Source organism: Panthera pardus, unplaced genomic scaffold, assembly GCF_024362965.1.
Source record: "Panthera pardus isolate Hobbes unplaced genomic scaffold, ASM2436296v1 HiC_scaffold_13, whole genome shotgun sequence".
Taxonomy (NCBI): Eukaryota; Metazoa; Chordata; class Mammalia; order Carnivora; family Felidae; genus Panthera; species Panthera pardus.
The window spans coordinates 16,851,763-16,875,324 of NW_026526688.1; the positions used below are offsets into that span (position 1 = coordinate 16,851,763).

General features: G+C 38.7%; 1 protein-coding gene and 1 long non-coding RNA gene across 51 annotated transcripts in view; one reads left to right on the plus strand and one right to left on the minus strand.

Moving 5' to 3' along the window:
* LOC109250997 (uncharacterized) overlaps nucleotides 1-23,562 on the plus strand; it is a 190,681-nt gene that overhangs the window by 143,206 nt on the left and 23,913 nt on the right. The gene's annotated exons all lie outside the window — the stretch shown is intronic.
* SORBS2 (sorbin and SH3 domain containing 2) overlaps nucleotides 1-23,562 on the minus strand; it is a 347,250-nt gene that overhangs the window by 79,442 nt on the left and 244,246 nt on the right. For 25 of the 50 annotated variants that reach the window (XM_053900849.1, XM_053900848.1, XM_053900890.1 and 22 more), the window contains exons 3-7: nucleotides 20,238-20,287; nucleotides 15,992-16,084; nucleotides 9,764-9,790; nucleotides 9,407-9,531; nucleotides 7,941-8,582 (exon numbers count right to left, since the gene is read on the minus strand). In XM_053900849.1, coding sequence (XP_053756824.1) covers nucleotides 7,941-8,582; nucleotides 9,407-9,531; nucleotides 9,764-9,790; nucleotides 15,992-16,084; nucleotides 20,238-20,247 — 897 coding nt within the window. In that variant the 5' untranslated portion in view covers nucleotides 20,248-20,287. Of the gene's footprint in view, nucleotides 1-7,909; nucleotides 8,583-9,406; nucleotides 9,532-9,763; nucleotides 9,791-15,991; nucleotides 16,085-20,237; nucleotides 20,288-23,562 lie in introns of all 50 variants that reach the window. The other 25 variants (XM_053900893.1, XM_053900869.1, XM_053900870.1 and 22 more) reach the window with 12 other exon arrangements.

Below are 23,562 nucleotides of genomic sequence, written 5' to 3' on the forward strand. Positions count from 1 at the left end.
AGATCACTAACTCGAGGCTGGACTCCTTGAGGAACTAAGGAATGAGGCGGCTCAGGAAGGATGAGTTTCAGCAGCGGAAAAGGTGTATTGGTCGTGCGTAGGCCTTGCCAACTCAAGTGCCTACCCAGGGCCAGGGATGTACCCAGAATGGGTAGATCAGGTCAGGCGTTAGATAAGAGGGAATAGTGAGAACCACAGTAGGATGGAGAAGGCATGTTCCTCCTAAAGGCGGCCAAATTAGAAATAAAATAAACCCCGTGGCAGGCCAGCCAAACGTATCTATAGTTACAAGGCTGTGGGCCGTCAGTTTGCTGACCCTGTAGATCCAGAAGCTGGAGGTGAGAAAAGGGTCGTTGGCTGTGGGCTGGGTATAAAACTGGGGCACCGGGAAAGGAAGCATAGTCTGGCAACTCCAGGCCTCAGGGGACATGAGGAGACCCTTATCTTGGGTGCAAAATTGAAAGGAGTGACAAAAATTCAGTACCTGGGGGGAACCTGAGTGGCTCAGTCAGTTCAGTGTCTGGCTCTTGATTTCAACTCAGGTCATGATTTCACAAACTGTGAGATCGAACCCTGCGTCAGTCTCCACACTGAGCATGGAGCCTGCTTGGGATTCTGTCTTTCTCTCTCTCTCTCTCTTTCTGTCCCTCCCCTGCGCATGCACTCTCTCTCTCTCTCAAAATTAAAAAAAAAAAAAAAATTCAGTAATTGAGACAAACATTATTTTCATGCAATCTTAGAAAAAAAAAAAACAAAATCAATGTCCCCCCCAAAATCCATACAGAACCAAATGCCAAAAATTTAAATAACATGACAAGTCACACTGAAGACCAAGGAAAAAGGAAAAAATTGTATCCTGGATTTTTTAATGAAAGCAAACCCATCAGCAGAATTTCCCAAATCTTCTTTTTCCTGAACTCATTTTCAGTGGAGAGCACAGCTGTGTTGGACAATTTCCCCTTGACTAACAATGATCACAAAGAAGACAATTTTCAATTAAGAGGAAGTAAGATTATAATAAATTCTGTTTGTGTAAATAAAATATTGAAACGTAATGTTGGTTTTCATGCACCTACTTTTTAAACTTTCGAATATTTTAAAAATGACTTCAATGTTCTAGAAAAAATTAACAATACATAACACCATATATATACGGGCACATATTTTTATTTCTGTCTTGGGCTCCAGTTGGCTTGACATGCTACTGTGGTCTGGGACCTTAATCTTGTAGGTCTCCTTTCCCGAGGAGCATACAGAATACTTGAGAAATATCAGGCAAGGGATTTGACTGGTTTTATTCTCTATTTTTCCATAGAGTAGACAGTAATTTACTTGAATAAAAAAATCTAGGAGGGAATTACATAAGAATCAATCCCCTTATATTGAGAAATCATTTATATTTTATTGGGTGTCATAATGGTTCTTTCATTATTTTTTTTTCTCTTCACTCGTTGGATAAAGGTACTAAAATTTCTACTAACTTAAGGGAATGGTGTCTTATGTTGATTTTAAAACACTACCAGGATAACTGGAGTTGACCGTTGAAAATGGATGACCAAATAATGGAAATTGCTGATGGGTACTTATAATGGAGTTTTGTAATATAATTATCCATCTCATTGTTAAGACTTTGAATTTCCATAATTTTTAAATAAACAATTTAAGAATTTTTAGGAAAAGTAAAAGTCAATCTTTACCTCCCCCCCCCCCCCTTCCTGCTTCTGTAATAATCAACCTCCTCTCTCTGCCCGTCCTGAGGATGCTGGGGAGGAAGTACCTGGCAGCCATGTTTGTATTAGGCAATTCCATTTCTCTGGCCACAGCTGATTGTTCAGGAGAATAACTGAACTGAACTGGGCCAATTAGGCACTTCCTCCCGCCGGGGAATTTGAATTATATGACACTGAATGCCCCAGTCAGGCAGTAGTGTTCCCCACAACCCCAGACACAAGTTCATGCATAACTGGCACCAGACAATGTCATAGGAATCCACAGACAACTTGAAGCAATGAGAGGATAGAAGCTAAGAGAGAACGAGGCTGACTCACAGAGGACAGAAGGAACTAGGTGGCATCTAAAATGGAGAAAGAGTAGCTAACTGGTCATTCCCCTGTTCCCCGAAGGCCTGGCTGTACCACTGGCATTTCAGTGATACAAGATTGCCCTATAGTCTCATAAGGAAGACCCTTTTACCAGAGATCTTAACAGCATTACAGTCCCTACCTGTGGGTGCAAGTTATCCAAAATTGTCACCCAGATTTGGGCACACAGTGTGGTATCTGATCAGGGGAGTGAATATTTCCACTGTCCTCTGTGGTACTCTGATGGAGAATATGATTTTGAATCTAGGAAGGTGTCATATTTTAAGAATGTTGCCAGAAGATGGGCTTCAGGAGTCAAGTTATCTCAGAAAATAGAGGCAGTGGAAGCTACTGGTAGAGCTGTGGATCTGGAGTCAGACAGACTTGGGCAGGTCATTTAGTCTCCCTTGGCCTCCGTTTCCTCATGTGTAAAATGTGGACATTAGTAAAACCCATCTCCTAAAGCTGGTGAAAATTAAGTGTGGAAATGTACGTAAAGTACTTAGTACAGTACCAAAAAAAGCATTTAGTACAAAAAAAAAATGAAATGCCTGGAAAGCACAGGCATGCTTTGCACAAAGCAAAGAGCAGGGTAAGGAGAACATTAATATGAAAACTGCCATCGGCTGACAGCATAACAGACTCACAAAGAAGAATATGGGATGTTGGTTGGCCGTCCTAATGGAACACATGAGCGATCGGTGTGGTATCGATGGGATTGGTCCAGAAAGCATACTTTGTATTCTAAACCTTTCTTACCATTCTGCACTGCTGACGTTTATTCATTATTCTGCCTTCCTTAACTTAGACGTCTTGATTGCATGGAGCACTGAGATGACTTTGCTCCTTCCTCTACGTGACAGCGAGATAAATTCTCCTCCGAGTCTCTAACATATGTGCAGCCACAGCTGTGAAAGTAGGCTCTGACAAATGATTGATTAGGTTATTTCATCATAGAAGGGTCGAGATTACCCTCCTGAAGCAACGGGAACAGCATTCACAAATGCCAGGGAAAATACTTAGGGTGTCGCTTTTGCTGTCTTTTCAAAGCTTCTGGCTTAGACCTCCGCTTATCTGACACTGAAGAACAATGTGACTTTTTTAGCAACAGGGTATCTGTTCCCACAGTGATAGTCGGGTAACACACCTCATTTTGGTTCTATTTATAAATTAGTAAGAAAATCAAACACTATGTTCAATTATCAAATATGGAGAGAATAGAAATTCCTAAAAGTAGGTTGCTGTTTTCTTCTTAAACCAACGGACAGACTTTAACAAAAACAGCAAAAAAAAAAAAAAAAAAAAAAAAAAAAAAAAAAAAAAAAAAAAAAGTAAATAGAATTCGTAGAACACTGAAGTTTCCTTTTCACTTCTCAGTGTAGAGAATTTTTGTTTCTTGGGTCTGGTAATTTCTTGGGAGGCTAATTCTTTATAATGGAGCCTATATTGGGCTGATTCATAGAGTGTAGCCTACAGCTCTCAGTATTTGATGAGACTTCTCACCAGAACGTGGAGTGTAAGTATTTAAAATGCAAAGGTCACCATTGTGAGAGGCCATTACGTGGAAAATGAGACTTAACAATGCCCATTTTTCACAATAGGCAAGATGGGGAAACAGCCTAAATATGGATCAATGGAAGAATGGAGTAAAGAAACTGTGATATGTACATACAATGGAATGCTATTCAGTCTTAAGAAAGAAAGAAATCCTGTCACATGAGGCACAGATGAACCTTGAGGACATTATGCTCGGTGAAATAAACCAGTCACAGAAAGACAAATCTTGCACGATCCCGCTTACATGAGGTATTTAAGACAGTCAAACTCAGAGAAGCAGAGAACAGGAAATCGGTTGCCAGGGGCAGGGGCGGGGGGGTTGGGAGGGACGTGGGTTGCTGTTCAACAGGTATAATGTTTCAGTTATGCCACATGAATACGTTCTGAAGATCTGCCCTGCAACATTGTGGCTATAGTTAACGATACGCTTTAAAATCTGTTAAAAGGGTAGATCTCATGTTAAATATTCTTACTACAATCAATCAATCAATCAATAAAAGCAAGCCCAAAGTGCAATAATCTCATGCCACCTTTTGACAAAATGCTATAAAGGGCAACACACTCTCATCATGGAACACACAGTAGGTGAGATGAAATAAACTTTAATCCACTCCTAAAAAAACGTATTGTGGAAAACAACAGATTTCCTTTTCCCCATCAGAGGTAGAGTTTGGAAAAAGGATACTATTTTAAAATAACAACTTCTACATATCGAGGGGTTACTATGTAGCAGGCTCTACACCAGACTCCTTGTATACAGTATCTTATTCAAACTTCACAGGGGATGAATGCCGTTATTATCCCCATTTTACAGATGAAAGACTGAGGCTCAGAGAGGGAGAATCACTGGATGAAAGGGCTTACAATAATAAGGCCTGGAAAGGATGTCTGTCCAATTGCTCTTCTCCTAGCCTCTCTTAAGCCCACTCCAAGAAAGTCTCCGTACCCACAACTAAGTCCAGGATGACTTAGCAGAACTCGTCGTACACTTGCCCCGTCAGCAGTATTTGTGCACTTAACCATCTCTTCCTTCTCCGTATACTTTCCTTGCTGGGCTTTTAAGATACCACATGTTCCTGGATTTCTTCCTCCTTTAGTGGATGCTTCTTTTAGTCTCCTCTGCTGGTTCCTTCTTTTACTATTGGGATGCTCTTGGGCTCAGTCCTCGGGCCTCTTGTTTTCTCAGTACTCATGCCCTGGTGATCTCATTCAGTCTCTTGCCTACGAGAACCATCTGTAGGCTGGTATCTCCAACCTGGACCCTTTACCTGAATGCCAGGCTCCTATATTGGACCGCTTACTCCACCCCTGCATGTGGATATCTCATAGACACCTCAAACTTAACCATATCCCAGTGGAACCTCTGATTCTCCCCCAGACCTGCTCTACCCAAAGTTATCCAGTCTGTGTGGGCAAAGGCTGGCAAATTCCATCCTCCTCAGGTGCAAAGATTCAAAACCTTGGAGTCAGCCTTCACTCTTCTCTCTCCCTCACGTCCCCCATGCAGTCTGGCAGGCAGTCCTGTTTTCTCTATTTTCACAATACATCCAGAATCTGATTTCTCCTCACCTCTGCTGCTTCTACCCTGCCTCGAGCACCATCATTTCTCACGTAAATGGTTGCAAAAGCCACCTAACTGGCTGCCTGGCCTCCTTTCGCCCTAGCATAGTTTGTTCTCCCCTGAGCTGCCAGAATGATTCAGTTAGACCACGAGTTAAATGACAATTGCGGTAGCCTTGAAATTTCCCAATGGCTCCCATTTTTATTGAGAGTAAAAGTTGAAATCCTTGCAGTGTTTGCAGGGACTGCTGTCATCTGGCCACTGTTACCTCTGACGTCCCCTCTGCCTCCTCTGCACCTGCCTTTCTCCCTCTCCTTTCCACTGGCTTCCCTGCTGGTCCTCGAGCAGCCCCAGCATGCTTCAGTTTTAAAGCCTTTACACGATGCTCTCTCTGACAGGAATAGTCTTCCCCCTTCAAAGCTGTTCGGTCTTCTCAATGAGGATCCTTTGACTATCCCAAATAACGTGGAGTCTGCTCCCCGGATCCCTGCTTAGTATTGCTTAGTTATTTACAGAATCTCCTTCTGATGTATATAATCCACCTATTTAAGTTTTTTTTTTTATTAAGTTTTGCCTCTCTCTGGCAAGATTTTAATTCTCAATAGTTTCAAATACAGCTCTGTGACTAGAACAGACTTGACACATAGTAGATACCCAATAAATAATTGTTCAGTGAATAACAGTGACAGGTTCTCAACACCTTAATTTGTGTTTCATGCTGATTCTCTGGGGATTATGTAATGAAACCAACTATCTCTGGTCGGCATGGATAGTGACAAAACCGTGGAAAAAGAAAGTTATCGAACTTAAGTTTCCCTGCATATAATAAACTCCTAGTATTTTTAGTTGCTATTATAATTATTGTTATCATATTTCATAGGGGCTTTCAAAAGATATTACCTTAATTCAAAGAAATTTCGCTAATGAATTAATTTTGCATATCACAATCAGCTGATGAAGGAGATCTTTTTAGCAGAGGTATGAAAATACCCGTTTGTCTTTTTTTTTTTTTTTTTTTCAATATTTATTTTTGAGACAGAGAGACAGAGCATGAACAGGGGAGGGTCAGAGACAGAGGGAGACACAGAATCTGAAACAGGCTTCAGGCTCTGAGCCATCAGCACAGAGCCCGACACGGGGCTCGAACTCACAGACCGCGAGATCATGACCTGGGCCGAAGTCAGACGCTTAACCGACTGAGCCACCCAGGTGCCCCGCCCCGGGCCCCCCCCCCCCCCCCCCCCCCCCGCCACCGTTTGTCTTTTTAATCATCTAAGCTTAAGGTTTCTGCTGTACAGGTGGGAAAAGGGATGTGGTGTCAATCAGATGTCTGATTTTCTACAAAGTTTAAAAATATATCTCTTCAAGGATATGTTTTGGATGATCTTTAATAGTGCAGCTACAGGAAATCGTATTATAGAGATTATTTACTTGGGTATTAGTGTTTCCAATACTCCCACTACTGCTGTAGTTGTATTTTATCTTTATTAATGGTTTACTTCCACTCTCTCCCTAGTCCTACCATAACCTAGGAATTAAGGATTAATTATTATTCTCATTTCTCTGCTCAGACCGACAGAGAAGTTAAGAAGGTTGCCTCATCACATAGCCAGTGATGGAGTTGAACGGAAATCTGCTGTTTATCCTTAAAGCTTATGCTCTTAACACTATATCAGGTTGCAGAAACCAAGAAGAGGAACATTTATCTTCTAAATGATTAATAAATGCCAGGAGAATGACACTATGAGAGCATTTTACATATAGGGAAATAAGGGTTTACTTCCTAACAGTCTGGATATTAAAGACTGACAACTGTATGTCCTGAGATAAATTTTAAGCAGTAGAAATGGATCAAGTTTCAGTGAAAATGAATATTGAGGTGCAAAGGAGTAAATGCTGGGTGAATTAAAATACATGTTCCCTGCCAAAGTGAATTGTAATTGCTAATTATGTTATATAGGTAAATGAGGTAAATCAAGGCACTCAAAGGCCTGACATAAAAAATATTTCTGTGAAACTTAAAAATTCTTTGAGCGCTGAGGTGGTTTGCAGAGTATTCAGTAATAACCAATTCATCAATACTTAGAGGGAAGAAATGTTAGCACATGATTTCTGGATTAAAAATCTGTGTATATTATATATATATATATATATATATATGCACATATATATTGGTTGGTTGTATATATATATATATATGCACATATATATTGGTTGGTTGTATATATATATATATATGCACATATATATTGGTTGGTTGTGTATATATATATATATATATATATACACATATATATTGGTTGGTTGTATATGTATATATGTATGCACATATATATTGGTTGGTTGTATATGTATATATATATGCACATATATATTGGTTGGTTGTATATATATATATGCACATATATATTGGTTGGTTGTATATATATATATATATATGCACATATATATTGGTTGGTTGTATATGTATATATATATATATAACTATATATATATATAGTGTATATATACACAATAGATATTGGTTGATATATATTGGTTGATATGTATTTTTTTAATTAAAAGATACCTAGAAATCTATTGATGAACTTAGTAGGGTTTGAAATAAGAAGATGGTTTCTTTCTCCTTTCCCTTCCTGCTCGGAAACTAACAAAGCATTTGGTTATATAAGAAGCCCAAATCAGAGGAGTTAGGGTCTCTACTGAACACCTGTAAGAAGAGATTGGAAAGTGTAATGTACCACCCGGCAGTCTGAGGACTGGGAGGCCGCAGCAACTGCAGATTTTTGTCTCTCTTGCTGAAGAGGTATCTTTGTGGTCTCTGGAGAAAGCTCAGGTAGCTGTTTGTGGCTTTCAGGATCGTGTCCTGAAACGGGAGTTATCTGAATGGAAAGAGATGCTGTGTATATCCCAGGCACTGGGTTAGGGGGTGGTGAGCAAGGCCTTTTGAGCCACGATGGTACCTCAACAGGTTGGGAAAACCGTGGAGTATTAAAGTGGACACTACTTCCTAGATCCTGGTTATGGATTAGTTTCAGTGTAGAAATTCGTCGAGTTTGAGAGTCCTGCGTGTAATCCTCTTGTAGAAATGGGGTGCTGGTGTCAGCATTTGGTGGGGGACCAGTGCTGGCAGCTGCTGGTAGTGGGTTAGTGATTTTTTGGGTATATGACACAGTTGTGTTAGATTCTTCCGAATACACAATTGTCTGGTTTGAGTCATCATTGGAATGCATAGTTCCTTCAAGAGGTTTTCTGCTAGTAAAGTACTTCGTACAGGAGGGAGTTTGTGTGTTAGTTACTAGTTGATCTAAAATGTCACCCTGTGTGTGGCTGGTTATCAAGGAAGTACAAAAGCTCTCTTTTCTGGGCGGTGGAAAGGGTGCCTGGATTGCCAAAAGCATCCGGAGAGAGAAATAATGTTGAAGGAAAAACAGAGAGAAAGTCAAAGTTAGTCATTAAAGAAACCAGCGTCAACCTTACCCTTAAAGAAAGTAAAACAATGTCATATCTCCTTATTATTCTACACATTTTGTTGGCTAGATTAAATGATCATTTTTGTTCCATTTAGAATGCCTTGTAATTTATTATCAATAGTTGCCCTCTGGGAGAAAACGGTTTTTATGGAGAATACATTATGAAGTTTGACTCCATCTATATTCTTGAAAATTATGTTAAAAATGAACATGTGTTCTCTTGGCAAATTTTTTAGGCCTTGGGATATATGCATAATTTCAGACTTTGAGGTATAGGTATCCTATATTTATTCACACTGTTTCGGTAACACTTTTAAGATTTGGGGCACAATTTTACTAAGATCTCCAACACAAGGTTCTTTCAGTTAATATAATGAACAGTTGCATAACTCCTATTTATTGAATAAACGTATGGCCGACCGCATAACTTCGAAATCAAAGCATCGGCTGACAGCTTTTTATGAATTTAAGGAAATATCATAAACATTATGTAGAAAGTGATTGTACTTTTATGAACTGAATCAGAAAAAAAGCCCCACAAAGCCCGTTTTGAGCTTAAAACTTGTCTTCTATGTTGTGAATTCAAGTTTGGCAAGGAATACAGATCCAAAAGCAAAAACACATTAAAGATAAAAGATGCATCTAAATATGCACATGTTGCTGGAGAAGAGACTCTAAAGCATATTTTTAACCATGTTTAAAATCACACAGTAAACAAGGCCGTGCAAGATTACCTGAGTCGGTGACTTTTTTTCTTGTAAGTTTGGTCGAACGCTTCTAAAACCTTTTGCTGCAAGAGAGGAATATGTAGCATCGCCGTTCAGTGTCTCTTGATTTCGATCATTGTAAGAGCTCCAAGCTTTTATTAAGGGAAGACAAATTGGATACAAAAATATCTACATTCACTTTTAACATTTTTTTGGTAAAATTTATTTTTTTTTCCAAAATAGAATTTAATTTCTTTCTAGAAATTAGACATAAGTGTATATGCAATTGAAGTTTACTGTGAGGTCAACAATGTGACTACAAATATGTTAACAAAAAAAAACTCACAACAAATGTAATGGTCATTCAGAATAGCTTTTCTGTACCTGAGTCTGGTGACTGAGAATCACGTCCTAAAAGAAAAAGAAATGCTGAAATTAATACCAGGGTAAAAGAAATGAACAGTCTAGTAAAGATCATTTGGGAAAGAACCACAACCACTTTCTTTTTTTTTTTTGCAAACATGATCTCATTTCTAAAACTCGAAGTAAGTCCAATCTACTAAATGAGAGGCTTGTGCATTTATGTTTATTTCAATTAAAATATCATTCATTAAACATAATATGTAATTAACACATATAACAAACACTGATTTTTTTCCCCTCAATAATATTGCAACCATGTAATTTTATCTTATTATTGCCCAAGCTGGATATATGAATTTTTAAATACTAAATTAAAGGATCAAAAGGTATCTGGTCTGAAAACAATAACTGCTTCTCCAAGCATTAAATCAAGCCACAAGATACTTAGTTTTCACTGCCCTGGTGTTAGTAACCATACTCAAGTCCTATGTTAGATAGCAGTCAATTTTTTGTAGCCTGCATTTCATTTTTATATTTTAAGAAAGTGTAGGTGTTTCCACCATATTCTGCAATATTTTCAAATCATTCTCTGGACTTTGAATTTTCTTCTTGTTGCCATTTTAAAATCATTTTGTATTCAAATATGAAAGAGCTGTTACGGTATATTCCATTGTCTTGCAGAAAGCTATGGAAAACAAGTTCAGTATTAACATAGTTGGAAAATGGCTCAATGGCATATTTACTATGGGGTTTATTTGAATTATACATTCAAGAATACTCTGTAACCGAGGTACACTTGAGGTAATCGTTTGTTCTTTTATACCACATGGCCAACTTCTCACAGAATCATAAAGCCTGAACTTTAGAAAGGACCTTAGGGGTCATCCAGCCTGATCTTCTGTCCAGTCCTGGACTCCTCCTCAAGGTTTCCCGAGACCATTATTAAATTGCTGTATTTCAATGCCTGATAGAACACGAATGTTACATGTGAAAAGGACTCTTCATTTTCTTTCTAACGCTTATGGGATACTTTGAAATCTAAACACATGAATTTGGAGTGACAAAAATGAATTGAGAAATGAGAGTTTGCTTTTTAGATAAAATATTTGGTATGGACTCTTTCCAAATGAAAGGAACAAACATGTGACATAGCACAGAGTACATTACCATGTCTCCAGCTCACGTGAGTTACAGAAGACTGACAAATCTTCATCCTTTGTGATAATTGCTAATTTAGTATGGAATTTATCTCCAATGAGTTCAAAATCATTTTGCCATAATAAAATGGCTACCGCAAAGAAAAGCAATAACTTTGAAGACTTACATGTGACATGCTTACTACTAGATTCTATTTCTAGGATTTAATGGAAGCAGAAGTGATTGAAATTCTCAATCACCTCATAAAGATGAGGACTTTATAAAGAAAACAAACATGGTGTAGCAACAAAGAGCAATCATTAGAAGTCTGCTCTGGGGCCCTCAGGGAGAGAGATGTAATAACCACCTGGGTGTCACATACTGTTTGTGGACAAGGAACAAGTTTTGGGACCTGGAATGGCAATGAAAAGGGAAGGAGCATTAATAATTATTATTTATATCATAATTATCTGCGTAAGAGTAGGGAGTTTATTTGACCTTAGTTTGATAAAACTGAGCTTATAATGAAGGGTGTGTGGGTATATGCCGGGGATGGAGGTGGAAGGAGTCAGATGCTTGGAGGTACAAGAGGTATAGACACAGTGAAGGGGAGGAAGGTATATTTAGAGCAGATCTGAAGGATGCTTGAAATACACTTTATCTAATTGGTCGTTTGTAGAGGGGCAATTCTGTTTCTTCTTACTGGTGACCATGCTGGAGATTATGGAATCAACGGGGGAATAAACATTAAGTGCAAGACTCACAAGATAGTCACTCTAGGTTCAACCAGAGGCTTCCCTCGTCCCCTGTATTGGGCCCAGGGACTTCCAAATGAAACTGTACGTATGCTACAGGAAATATGAGATATTAATAATGGCGAGCTTTTCAAACTGTACTCAAATAAAAAAAAAAATAATGAGGATGAGTTCTACTGAATAGCCCTGCTTACCATGGTAGACACAAGTGTGTAGAATTATGAGCAAGGAGAAAGGAGAAAAATGGCCATGGATTAAAACTTCAGGATGAACCCATATGTTAATGAGTTCTTATGTTAACGATTAAAGTCTACTCTTAAGTGGGTGGTCTCTTAAGGATATTCAAATGTACAACATTTGTTTCTTTAAAATAAATCCAGTTGTATAAAGCTAATACATCAAGTCCTGATTTGCTATTTTATTATAATTGTTCAGAGGCACTGAAAGATAAATACCATCCCACGTGAATACTGTTCACCATAGCCTCGCTTTTATTTAATTTCTGCCAAGAAAGCTTAGGAAAGGGAGGGCAAGCGTGATTTGGAGCAGGTAACAGAAAGCGTCTTGGAACCATGTCAAATAAAGAGAATATAGGGTTTTTTTTTTTTAAAGGTCTAGCATGTAAATGATTTGGCAGATTCGTGGGGGAAATGGTTTTTGCCCAGTATCTTGAGCGTGATTCATGATTGTTCATTTGTGAAAAAAACAGAGCTTGAATTCCAGGGATCAGAGATTTTAGTTTCTAATGTTCTGTGTAGTTGATGGTCATTGCTTCTCTGGAAATTAAAGAATGAGTAAATGGGACAGATTTATCATTCCCTGACTCTTTTGCATGTGCATGTGAATAGGGTGTGTGAGAATTAAGAACTACGACGTCTCTTCTCTGGTACAACGAACACTCCCTGTGTCCAGGCAGAAGGTGGTGGACACCTGTCACAGAACTTGTTGAGGCATTCGTGGCTCAGTTCGGGGATTGGGCTGGATGCCCTCAAAGGTCCTTTCCAATTTGATGATTCCACCATTACGATGTTTATGTAGCTGTGTTTGTGGTACCTGTTATATCATAATCTCTCCCCTGAGGTTTTGTTTAAATTCCTTTCCACTGGTAGGCTATATTAGACATTATAAACTATACTTTTGTGAAAATTATGATGATTTTAATTCTTATAGTTCCTTTCTTTAGAGGGTTCAAATGCTTTGCAAGAATTAATTAAACATATTAATTCAAGGCAACTAATTGAATGCCTACTGTGTCTCTAAGTGCTGTGATAAGCCTTTTTATTTATTTTCTTCATTTACTCTTATTTAATTTTGGCAAATCCTTGTGAGTTTGGGAAATGATTATGTTCTCAGAGAGGTAGGAAATGTCAAAAAATTTATTTTTTCTTGGTTTGTTTTTTTGTTTTTTGGGTTTTTTTTTTTTTTTTTAAGAAAGGAAACTTGAAGTCCAAACAGATGGAATTTCCCAAGGGTGTATATATAATACACAGGTGGTGTTGGTAAGACCCAGTTTCTTACCACAGTGGTCCAGTCCCAAAGCATAACACCATACTGGTGTTATCTTAGACTGCCACGCATTTTGGTAAAATAAAATGTCCTTTGAGAGGCTTATGGTATCTCTGTAGTCCATAGCCAACATACTTATTGTTGTGGCTCTAGCTTAGGTTGAAAATCTCTGTGTGCTATGAATTGCCCATTGGGACATTACTTCTCCTAAAAGATAAAGAGAAAGACACCGATTTAAAGGACAAATAGTTGATCGCTAGCAGCTCATACTGACTCTGTGACTGAGCGGGGAGAGAGAGGAGCTTAGAATCTTTTGCAGAGGTAGTCTTTTACTTAAAGGTTGTTTTATTTTAATAATACATAATGTAGTAAGTACTTACTAATCCTCTTTTGATTCACAAAAAAACACTATGTCGAATTAGTTCTTGTGAAGGCTACCGTATCATGTAAGAGGCATAAAAAGAGGCTGATTTCTTTCTTCAAAGCATAATTAAAAGTTCCTTGAGAAAGGAATCATGTCTCATGTGTCTAATAAATACAAAAGAGATCCAGTTTTAATGTAACAATGAAAAGCAAAGTTCAGGGGACTTCATTCTCTAGAAGTCTTACTCCTACTGATACAAAATTAAAATTTTTTTTAATGTTCATTTATTTTTGAGGGAGAGAGAGAGAGAGACAGAGCACGAGTGGGGGCAGGGCAGGGACAGAGAGGGAGAGACAGAATCCGAAGTAGGCTCCAGGCCCCGAGCTCACAGCACAGAGCCCAACACGGGGCTTGAACCTGGGAATGGTGAGATCATGACCTGAGCCACGGTGGGAGGCTTAACCGACTGAGCCACCCAGGGGCCCCCTAATGATATAAAATTTTAAATGGTTGGGGCACCTGGGTGGCTCAGGTGGTTGAGCATGCAGATTTGGCTCAGGTCATGATCTCACGGCTCGTGAGTTCGAGCCCTGCATCAGGCTTGCTGCTGTCAGTGCATAGCCTGCTTCGGCTCCTCTGTCCCCCTCTCCCTCTCTCGGCTCCTCCCCCACTTGCACTCCCTCTCTCAAAAATGAATATATTTTTTAAAAGTTTAAATGGTCCAGAGCCATTGCATACTCTTATTACTGAAGATTATTTCATATTCCTAAAGTACTAAATCTTGTCCATTATTTGGATTCTGAAGCATTAAATATTTTCTCCTAAATTGAGTGTTATGAAATTGATGGTGTTCTAGTTTTGAGTCTCCAAAATGGCAATCTCTGTTTCAATATGCTACTATTCCGTTAGTAAACTTTTGTAAATCATAACAATCTGGCATTGTTGAAGTAGTGCCACATTCCCTAGATGGTACCCTCAGATGGTCCGCGTCCGAGCAGCTTGGGCCAGAATTTTACTTGGTTGAAATGCCGGTGGCATTTGTGGTTAGGCATTCCGATCACCTGATGGCCCTGGAATTCTATTTATTTACTTATTTACTTAACCAATCAATCAATCAATTTATTTATTTATTTTCTTATTGCCCTTTATTCCCTTTTCTCTCGGGTATCCAACATAAACGACACTTGAGTTTTTCTAACATTTTTCCACGCTCATATACACAGGAATAAACATGTACAAATACACACACGAAGATCTCTCTTAACCAAAATGATGTCCTACTACATACCTTGCAATGCAATTTGCGTTTAAAAAATGTAATATATTATGGAACCACCTGGACCGGTGTTTAAACTTGTACATTGAAATACACTTGTGACCTGGAGGTGGTGGTGGCTAAGAGTGGGATTCTGCACGTGAAAGCTTGTTTTTTTTCCCTCAACATAGCTGAGTACTTTAGGATCAAGTGGCTTTAACCAAGGACATTCTCACTATAATTAACCACTAAATGTATGTGTATTAAAGGCACTGATATGCAGAGTATGAATTAAAATTATCTAAACACTCTCAATCTCTTTCCAACTTCTCCCGAACTTACAAATATTACAAATAAAAAAACAAGGAAGCCCCACCAACCAACCCACAATCAAACCAACTAACCAACCAGCCAACCCACAAACCAGTCACAATAAGGTCTAGGCATATTTCAGGGCCTACAGACACTGGGGGTGCTGGGTTCACTTTCATCTTCCGCAGCAACAGCCCCTCTCAGGGCACGTTGTGCCCACAGGCTTAGGTAAGTCAGATAGACATTTGTCATCCAGAGACCCACCTCATTGGATGCTGAAAATATCACATTCTCAATGGCTTTCTGCAGATATTTATATCTGAGGGTACCAATTAATCTTACTCAGATCAAGACGTTTAAAATATATATTAGAAGAGTCTTTGGTGACTGGATTAAAGGGCGTTTCAGGGTCTTTTTCAAGACTATTATTCTATCATATTGTTTGCAACCTTTGGTCAAGAAGTGAATTCATAATGATTCGGTTTCCTGAAAATCCCTCTTCCTGACCCCGTGTCCCCACCACCCGACAGTTTTCAGGTAAAAAGAAAACAACTGAACCATGTGGAAGTTATCTTAACTGAATATTATATTGCTTTAGTTCGTGTGGAAAAAAAAAACTGAATTCGTTATTAACACTTGTAGCTGTTACGCAACACATTTTTGTCAGGTGACTGTTGTTTTTAATTAGATTTTTAACATGCTTTTTGCAAGATATCAGTTTCGTTTGGCTTTTTATTTTTAGAATAAAAACAGTCATAAGGGATGGGAGCTATTCTTGAGACAAGAAAAATAAGAACTCGTAGGGCATTAGAAAGGTATTTACAGCCACTTTCATCATCCGCACAGGATAATTCTGGAAGGAGAGAAAGGTCAGATAAAGCCAGTAGATTGTGACATTCTGTGAGTTAGTGATATTATACCTGCAGCCAATAGGTTTGGAGAACTTTGAACTCTCTTCACAGATGTTAATGTAACAGACATGGCAGCACGTTTGCGAGCACACCCACCGCTATCTGAAAGCAAAAAAATGATATAGCAGAGGCCACAGCAAAGGGGAAAGCACATGCACTGTCATGCATTTTCAAGTGGAATGTGCCAGACATCCATGAGGAAGATGAACAGCCAGAATGAGTAACCATGGGATACATCTGAAAATTTCACACCCACCCCAGACTAAGACAAAACAGAACCGAAAAACCAGGAGTCTGTTTTAGCAATAGATGCCAATGCTTTAGTGAAAACACAGATTTTACACTTAATATGTGAATGGTTTTCTTTAATGAAAACACAAATAGGGAACTCAACTTTGTAACATGTAAATTCAATTAATATTAAATTTATAAGCAGTGCGAGTAGCTTTTGGAGTTATGGACAGCCTGTATTTCAGGACTGAGACGTATGATATAGTATGTTTTGTATCCATCATTTAGGTTTTACTGTATTTTAGCTATTTATGGTTCCTAAAAGTAGCTTGAATCACTTCTTGAAGTAAAAGTTATTAACTGATACAGGCATGGTCTATTTGATCTATAGGACTCATAAAGAAACATGTATCATTTTAGAAATTCTCTGTCTTCCTATTTGGAATCAAAGGCAATATTGATATATACAGGATTGCAATGACCAATGTTTAAAAAATTAAATTGCTTTTATACCTTTGAACAATATATATGATGATCTGTATACTTACACTTTATGGAAATCACAACATGAAATAAAATAAGTGAAAATGCATCAGCTATTTAACATGATATGAGAAGTTCAGAGTAGCAAGACTTCTAAAATCGGAAGGTTCACGTTCTAGTTAGGAACAGATTCCAATTTCATTCCCACATTCCTTTGTACATGGAATGTGCAATAAATAGTTTTGCTCCTTCTCCGGGAATGAAAACAACTGAAATTGAATTCTTTTTGGAGGTTATAACAAGAAAAACAAATCCTATAACCACCGATGTGATAGCATCATCATCGTATATTGCCACAGGCTAATCTCCTTTTTTCCCCTTTCGTTTATTTCTTAAAGAAGAGGATGCACTTTGTGTATGGGAAGTGAGAGAATTTAAGAGAGCTCAGAAGTGCGACTTGAACTAATTATTGGTAAAACCGCAAGCAGTAAGATCAGTAGAATTTACAAGTGGTGGAATGATTCCCATATCAAACTAGAATTTCTTGGATATATGTTGAAAATCACGATTTCCTAATGCAGATGATAACTAGAGCAGAAAAATGAAGCAACAGAGGCGAAGTCAAATAAATCAAAGGCCAAACATAGACACAAATGGTAGAAACATACAGTACTAAAGATACCTGTAAGAGGGGCACCAAGAGGATTTTAGCAAATTGCAAAAATAAATAAATAAATAAGTAAATAAATAAATAAATAAATAAATAAAATCTACAAGAGGAGTGTTTCGGATAAAATGGAGGCAATGTCACTGAATGTGGGCTGTATAGCAGCCATGAGTGGTGTAAAAGGATCGTGTAGTCAAGGGCGTCGAAAGTGGACAGTGACCTCCGGGAAGTCTTATCTTCTAGTTCCGTTAATTCTGAACATCTGAAAATTTCAAAATGAGGAGACTCGGGGTTACTCCTTCAGCCCATGGTTCCAAAACTGCGTGCTGAGGCCCCCCCGGGCCCCATCAGGAGCTTCGCAAGGGCTTGGGAGGATATTTTGTGTTCTTGAGGAGAACACAGCGATCCCTATCAGACACTGCACAAAACTACTAGCCTGAGCTAGTCCCATTTTCAACGTAGTCAGTTGTGTGGTCTGCCTTTAGATGATATCACATCTTTGAAAAGCTGGGTGTTGGTGATCACCGCGGCAAAAAGCAAGGACCCTCTGAAAATAATTTGGGGCCGGCAAAAGAGAGTGGTGATGTACGCTCTAATTCCATGGTCTGAGAAGTTGTGTGTGCGTCCAACAGGCACACACGTCCCATTAATAAGTACATTAATGTGGTTATAAAGAATAAAAAAAATGATTATTTTTTTAAGTGAAAGTGCATTATTTTTTCAAATTGCTTCTCAGTTGGTAGAACATGGGTACTTATTAAGTTGTCTGCACCTACTGCTTAATAAATAGAACTGTGAAGTATTTCTTTTGGCTTGAGAGGATGGCTAAATATTCCTAAGCTATCTCGGCACTATAAAACCAGAAAGTGTAGGAACCTCCGGGTTAAACTGTGTCTGTATTCTAAGCTAAGACCTACGTAAGATGACGTGAGAATCCGTTTTTTATTCACTGTCTAATAAAGAGCTCCCCTCGAAAAGCTGAGACATCTGTGAAATTGCTAGAACAGAAAAATCTATTGCATTCTGTATCTACTTACTCATGTGTTGATACTTTCTGCTTTTCCTTGAAGATATGTGTGAGATCTCAAAGTGAGGATGCTGTCTTTAGTACTGTGGCGTTTTAAACAAAAGGGTCCAGTCACTTCTAACCCACTTTGTATGCATATGTTCGAATATCATATTTTGCATGCCTGTATGTGTGTAAATTCACCCAGGTAAGCAAAGTAACTTTGCAAATCAGCATTCTATACAGAGCCACACTCACTCCTTTTAAATGAGAGCATGCTTTAGAAGGGGTTGCATTCATGTAACAGACTTGGAGTGATAACTTGGCTCAAGTACCCCAGAGACCTAAACAAACGCACGAATTTCTCCCTGCCTACTTTACTATTTAAGGATTGAATTCCAACACTAGCAAGATTAATTACTGAATGCGTTGTAATGAATATGACATATTTAGTATGATCACATATTACACCTCCGTCATTAATAGGGTTATACTATAAAGGCAAATCAGCACTCCACAAATTGGGAAGTTAGATTCCACTTTAATCCGTGAGGAGATGCCTGCAAAGAATGAATGAATATAACCTCCCCAAGTGGACGGTTTGCTGGAGTGACAACTGTCCCACCATGCCTTCTCCTGTTCAGCTGTGTTCTCTCTGTTCTATTTGCTTTCTTCAATCCTTTTGCCTTGTAATATTTCTCCTTTCATTTCCCATGTCTGACTCTCCCACATCTGTCCCACATCTCCAACTGTCCAAATGCCTTTACTTGGTTCTTCTCTAGGGTTCTCATCTCTCTTGATTTCTCAGCTTTCCTTATATGTTTTGACTGTCTCCAATATCCTCATCTCGCCTATTAGTCTCCACATTTATAACTGCATTTTTGGGGGTCGGCTGACCCACACTTTTCTGAGGTCAGCTAGAGCAGGTTTCTGCTAAGGGGCAACCACAGGATCACGGACAGAAAGACAAGTGTCCGTATCTCTACACTTGATCTAGGGATCGGATATTGGTTCTCACCAATGGTTGTTAATCGTCCCTCAGAGCATTTTGCTAACACTAAGAGATGGCAACCAGGCAAGCCGCTTGATGTGAGAAAATATCTCGGGCCACCCTTTTCCCTTTGCCACGGAGTAACTGGCTAGCTTTCCAGGGGCCACTTGTGGAAGGAAATGGCATTATCTGTGAACACAGGTTCCAGAATTGCAGTGAGAAAGTTGTTTTTCAGAATCAGTTGATAGCCCATATAAAAGTGTCAAGGGGGCAAAGGTGAAAATAGAACTCAAAATATTTCTACTGTGGAAAGAAAATTCATATGTACCTAGCATGTGTCATAAACACTGTTACAATTAACGTGCATCATTACATAATACAGAGTTCAGAGACCTCGGTGTTGTTAAAGCTATTTGGAGACAGTGTTCTCATTCTAAAAATATAGTACTTATGACTTTATGTGTATTATGTCTAGAATAATTAAGCTGATCTCACATGAAGCTTTGGCACTCTGTCTGCTAACATCGTTAACGTGAAGTGTTTATAAAAGGGGGACTTTGAATATTTTCTACTGCAGCAAGTTGCCTATGAATTTAGCTTGTTTTAAGTGAGAAATTACAAATGTATGCATCAAATGATACGCTACTTTTTCCTAGGGCTTAGGAACTCCTGTCCATTTCAAGATATGATCATAGAAAAAGGGAGTAAGAGTAGATAACAAAACAGAAAAGTCTACTTTTGATAGCTATAAGATTGGAGCACAAAAACAGAGAAGTCAAGTAATGAATTTAGATTAATCAGATCAGCAGAGTACTAAACTTAATGATTTAGGGCCAAGATGATTTTGAAAGGGTCGAAACTAACAGAAACAGCATACCTGTATTCATTTTGACCTTGGAGGGTTTGTTATTAAAATCTTCAGTTTTCCTGTAGAAAGAAAATGATGCATTAATTTGCTCACTAGTATGCGGAACAAAATACCATGAACAAGTGTTTTTGTTTTGTTTTTGGTGTACCTGTGAGTTAATAGCACATTACCGTTAGTCTTATTTTAAATCGGGGTGAATAAGGTAGGCAGAATGTATAATTCTATTCAAACTAAACTTCAGTTACTATTGGTCCTTGATCATAAACATAAACTTAGGTTTTTGCTTAATGGTGACCACTAATGGATGAAAATGGCGAGGAATTCAATTGTGTTAAAAATTAAATTTCTTTCACAAACATTTATGCTAAGAGTTTTTGTTTTCTAAGCCCCAAAGGGTCATTGGTTGTTAAGTGTCCTCTTCCAGAATTTTGAAAGGTAGTCTGGCACTTTGAAATCATGACCTTACATTGTTCAATTTATTACATTATTTAATTTATTTTGTTTGAGATCATGACCTTACATTATTTAATTTATTACTGGGTCAGTTTCTTACCAGGGAATAGTTAATGAATTGAGCATATATTTTGAGGAAACGGTCAAGAAAGATGAGATGCACCTATTTTTTCTTCTTAAGACACAGGAAATATAAAACCTATTTCTGTTTCAGTACCTGATGCTGTGGTTCTTCCCAATTTAGTATTTGCTGTGTAACAATTGAGGTTAATTCACTAGAAATGGTTGGTGGAATGTTGCCGGCTGCAGAAAAAGTTTTAAGATATTGTGCATTATTTTATGTCATGTGAGATGACCTAGTTCTTTCCCTGGCATATTCTTTCAGCCCATTTTTAGAGTTTCTTACTTCTCCATACACCAAGACCAAAGGGGAAGGACGTGCTGTCATAGGAAGCAATTCTTTTAAGAGCGAGAGCTCTGAAAGAGAGGTTTACCCCCAGCCAACCTGCCTTTGCTCCTGAGTTGGATGAACACAAACTTTTCCAGCCCCCATATATTCGGTTTCCAGGTACATCAGCACTCTCTCATCTGATCACTTAAAATACTTATTTAGACATTATGGACAAGTTGGGATAGGCTGAAATGAAGCAGTCTGTCATGATCTGTCAAGAAAGACTTTTGATAAATACATTTTCCCTCAGTCTCTGCAAGGAGCACCAAATGAACTCCCTGTGTTTCTTGTCCCTGCCAGAGTTTTTGCCTTCTCCTCCTTTCTGACCATTTCTCCTGTCCTCATATGGTTGGCTCTGTTCATCAGCTATCATTGTCTTGCAATATGGGCATTGAAGTTCACCTCTACCAGAAAGCCTGGTTTTGCCCATCACTACGGTGAAATTATAAGAACAAAATCAAAATGCAAACACCAGCTAAGTACAATGATACGTATCTTCTCTCCCAGGACCGGGAGGGCGGGGAGAAGATGGTGAAATATATAGCCTGGAAAAAACACACTTAACTCATAGGAGACTTAATTATGAACCAAGAGGAAAAATATTTCCTTTTTTTGAGAGAGAGAGAGAGAGAGAGAGAGAGAGAATGAGAGCACCAGCCTGGGAGAGGGGCAGAGGGAAAGAGAGAGAGATATTTGACCAGACTCCACACTCAGTGCCAATCCTGATGCCAGGCTGGATCCCGTGACCGTGGGATCATGACCTGAGCCTAAATCAAGAGTCAGAGGCTCAACTGACTGAGCCACCCAGGCAGTCCCAACAAGGATTTCTTTTTTAATGATTAGCTTAACTTCCGAATACCTTGGTACTTGGTAAATACTAAAGCAGCAAACACACAGAATGGATAAAACCACAGTAATGATATTCCACCCCAACTTATTTTTTAGAACTATAAACTGAAAACAATACAGATGATAATATCCTAGTTGTGTAGTTTTTGTGTCACCTGATCGTGTTGAGTGTCCTATTCTTGCCTGGAGCTGCCATGTCCAATACCGAGTGACTAAATATTACAGTGAATTTTACAGTGAAATTTCACAGGCCAAGTGATTTTAAAAAGTGAGCGAGGGAAACTTCGCTCTGATGAATTTTCTCTCTTAGTTTTCCGTGCACACAAATGAGAGGAACACGCTCCCCCTCCCCGCCCCCCCCTTCAAATGTGGCCCTTTGTGAAGAACTCTACTCGGTAGCCTCAACATGGCCCGTATTGAAGAGATGCCAGAGAAGTCAGGGAAGAAGGCAGTGGTCAGTGCAGGAGCCTTGAGAAAGCTCCATCAAACATATTTATTTTAATCTCTCGGTAGCAAAACTCTTAGTATGTTAACCTTAAATGGATAAAATAAATGGAAAAGAAAAGCCTCAGGGGATGTCTGTGACCAAGTCAGAGGCAACTGCTAAAACAAGAAGGGATAAACAGTCCCCAGAAAATGAGGACTGGAAAGGACATTTCCCAAATTGTACTTTATCACTCCTTTTCAGAACGCTTTATGTTGAAACCTGTCCTAAGTTTTTATTTCTTTCTTTCTTTATTCATTTATTTTTTAACATTTATTTATTTTTGAGAGACAGAGAGAGGCAGAGCATGAGCAGGGGAGGGGCAGAGAGAGAAGGAGACACAGAATCCGAAACAGGCTCCAGGCTCTGAGCTGTCAGCACAGAGCCCGATGCGGGGCTTGAACCCACAAACCGTGAGATCATGATGTGAGCTGAAGCTGGACATTTAACCAACTGAGCCACTCAGGCGCCCCTGTCCTAGTGTTTGAGTTGAATGACAAAGATTAGTGTTTGCCTTGGAACACTACTGATTGGTAAAGAAAACAAACACAAGGAAGGTTAACTCTCAGAATACAAAAGCTGCCAATATAAATTAATAATGTTTTCACTCTAAGCTAGGGAACTAATTGCCAACATTTGTTGTTTGAATTCAAATGCAGATGTTTACAAAATATATGCCACTCAAAAAGTAAAATAGGATGAGCAGGAACAAAGAAAGGCGCCACAAATCCTTGAGATTTTCATCTTTAAAGTGATGTATCCTGTTGCTTATAAATGTAATTTCGTGAGGCTTTTAAGCTTCTCATTGTTTTAGATGTCAAAATGTAAAATGACTAACTTCCTGATCAGGCAAGACATTTTCCACGTTGTGAAAAGAAGAGCCACGGGTGATTGAGCTTTCCAGAAGAACCTGAAACCGAAAGGCTTCTTGGGTGACTAATAAAAATGCATGATTCAATTTCCATGATTTGTACTAAACCCATTAACAAGTCCACAACTGAGAACCCTCTTTAGACAATTTAAGCTCAAGCAAATCTAATCTCTTTTGTTCTTTCCTGGAAAAGTGTGTTTGATTGTATTTACAGAACAAGCATAGA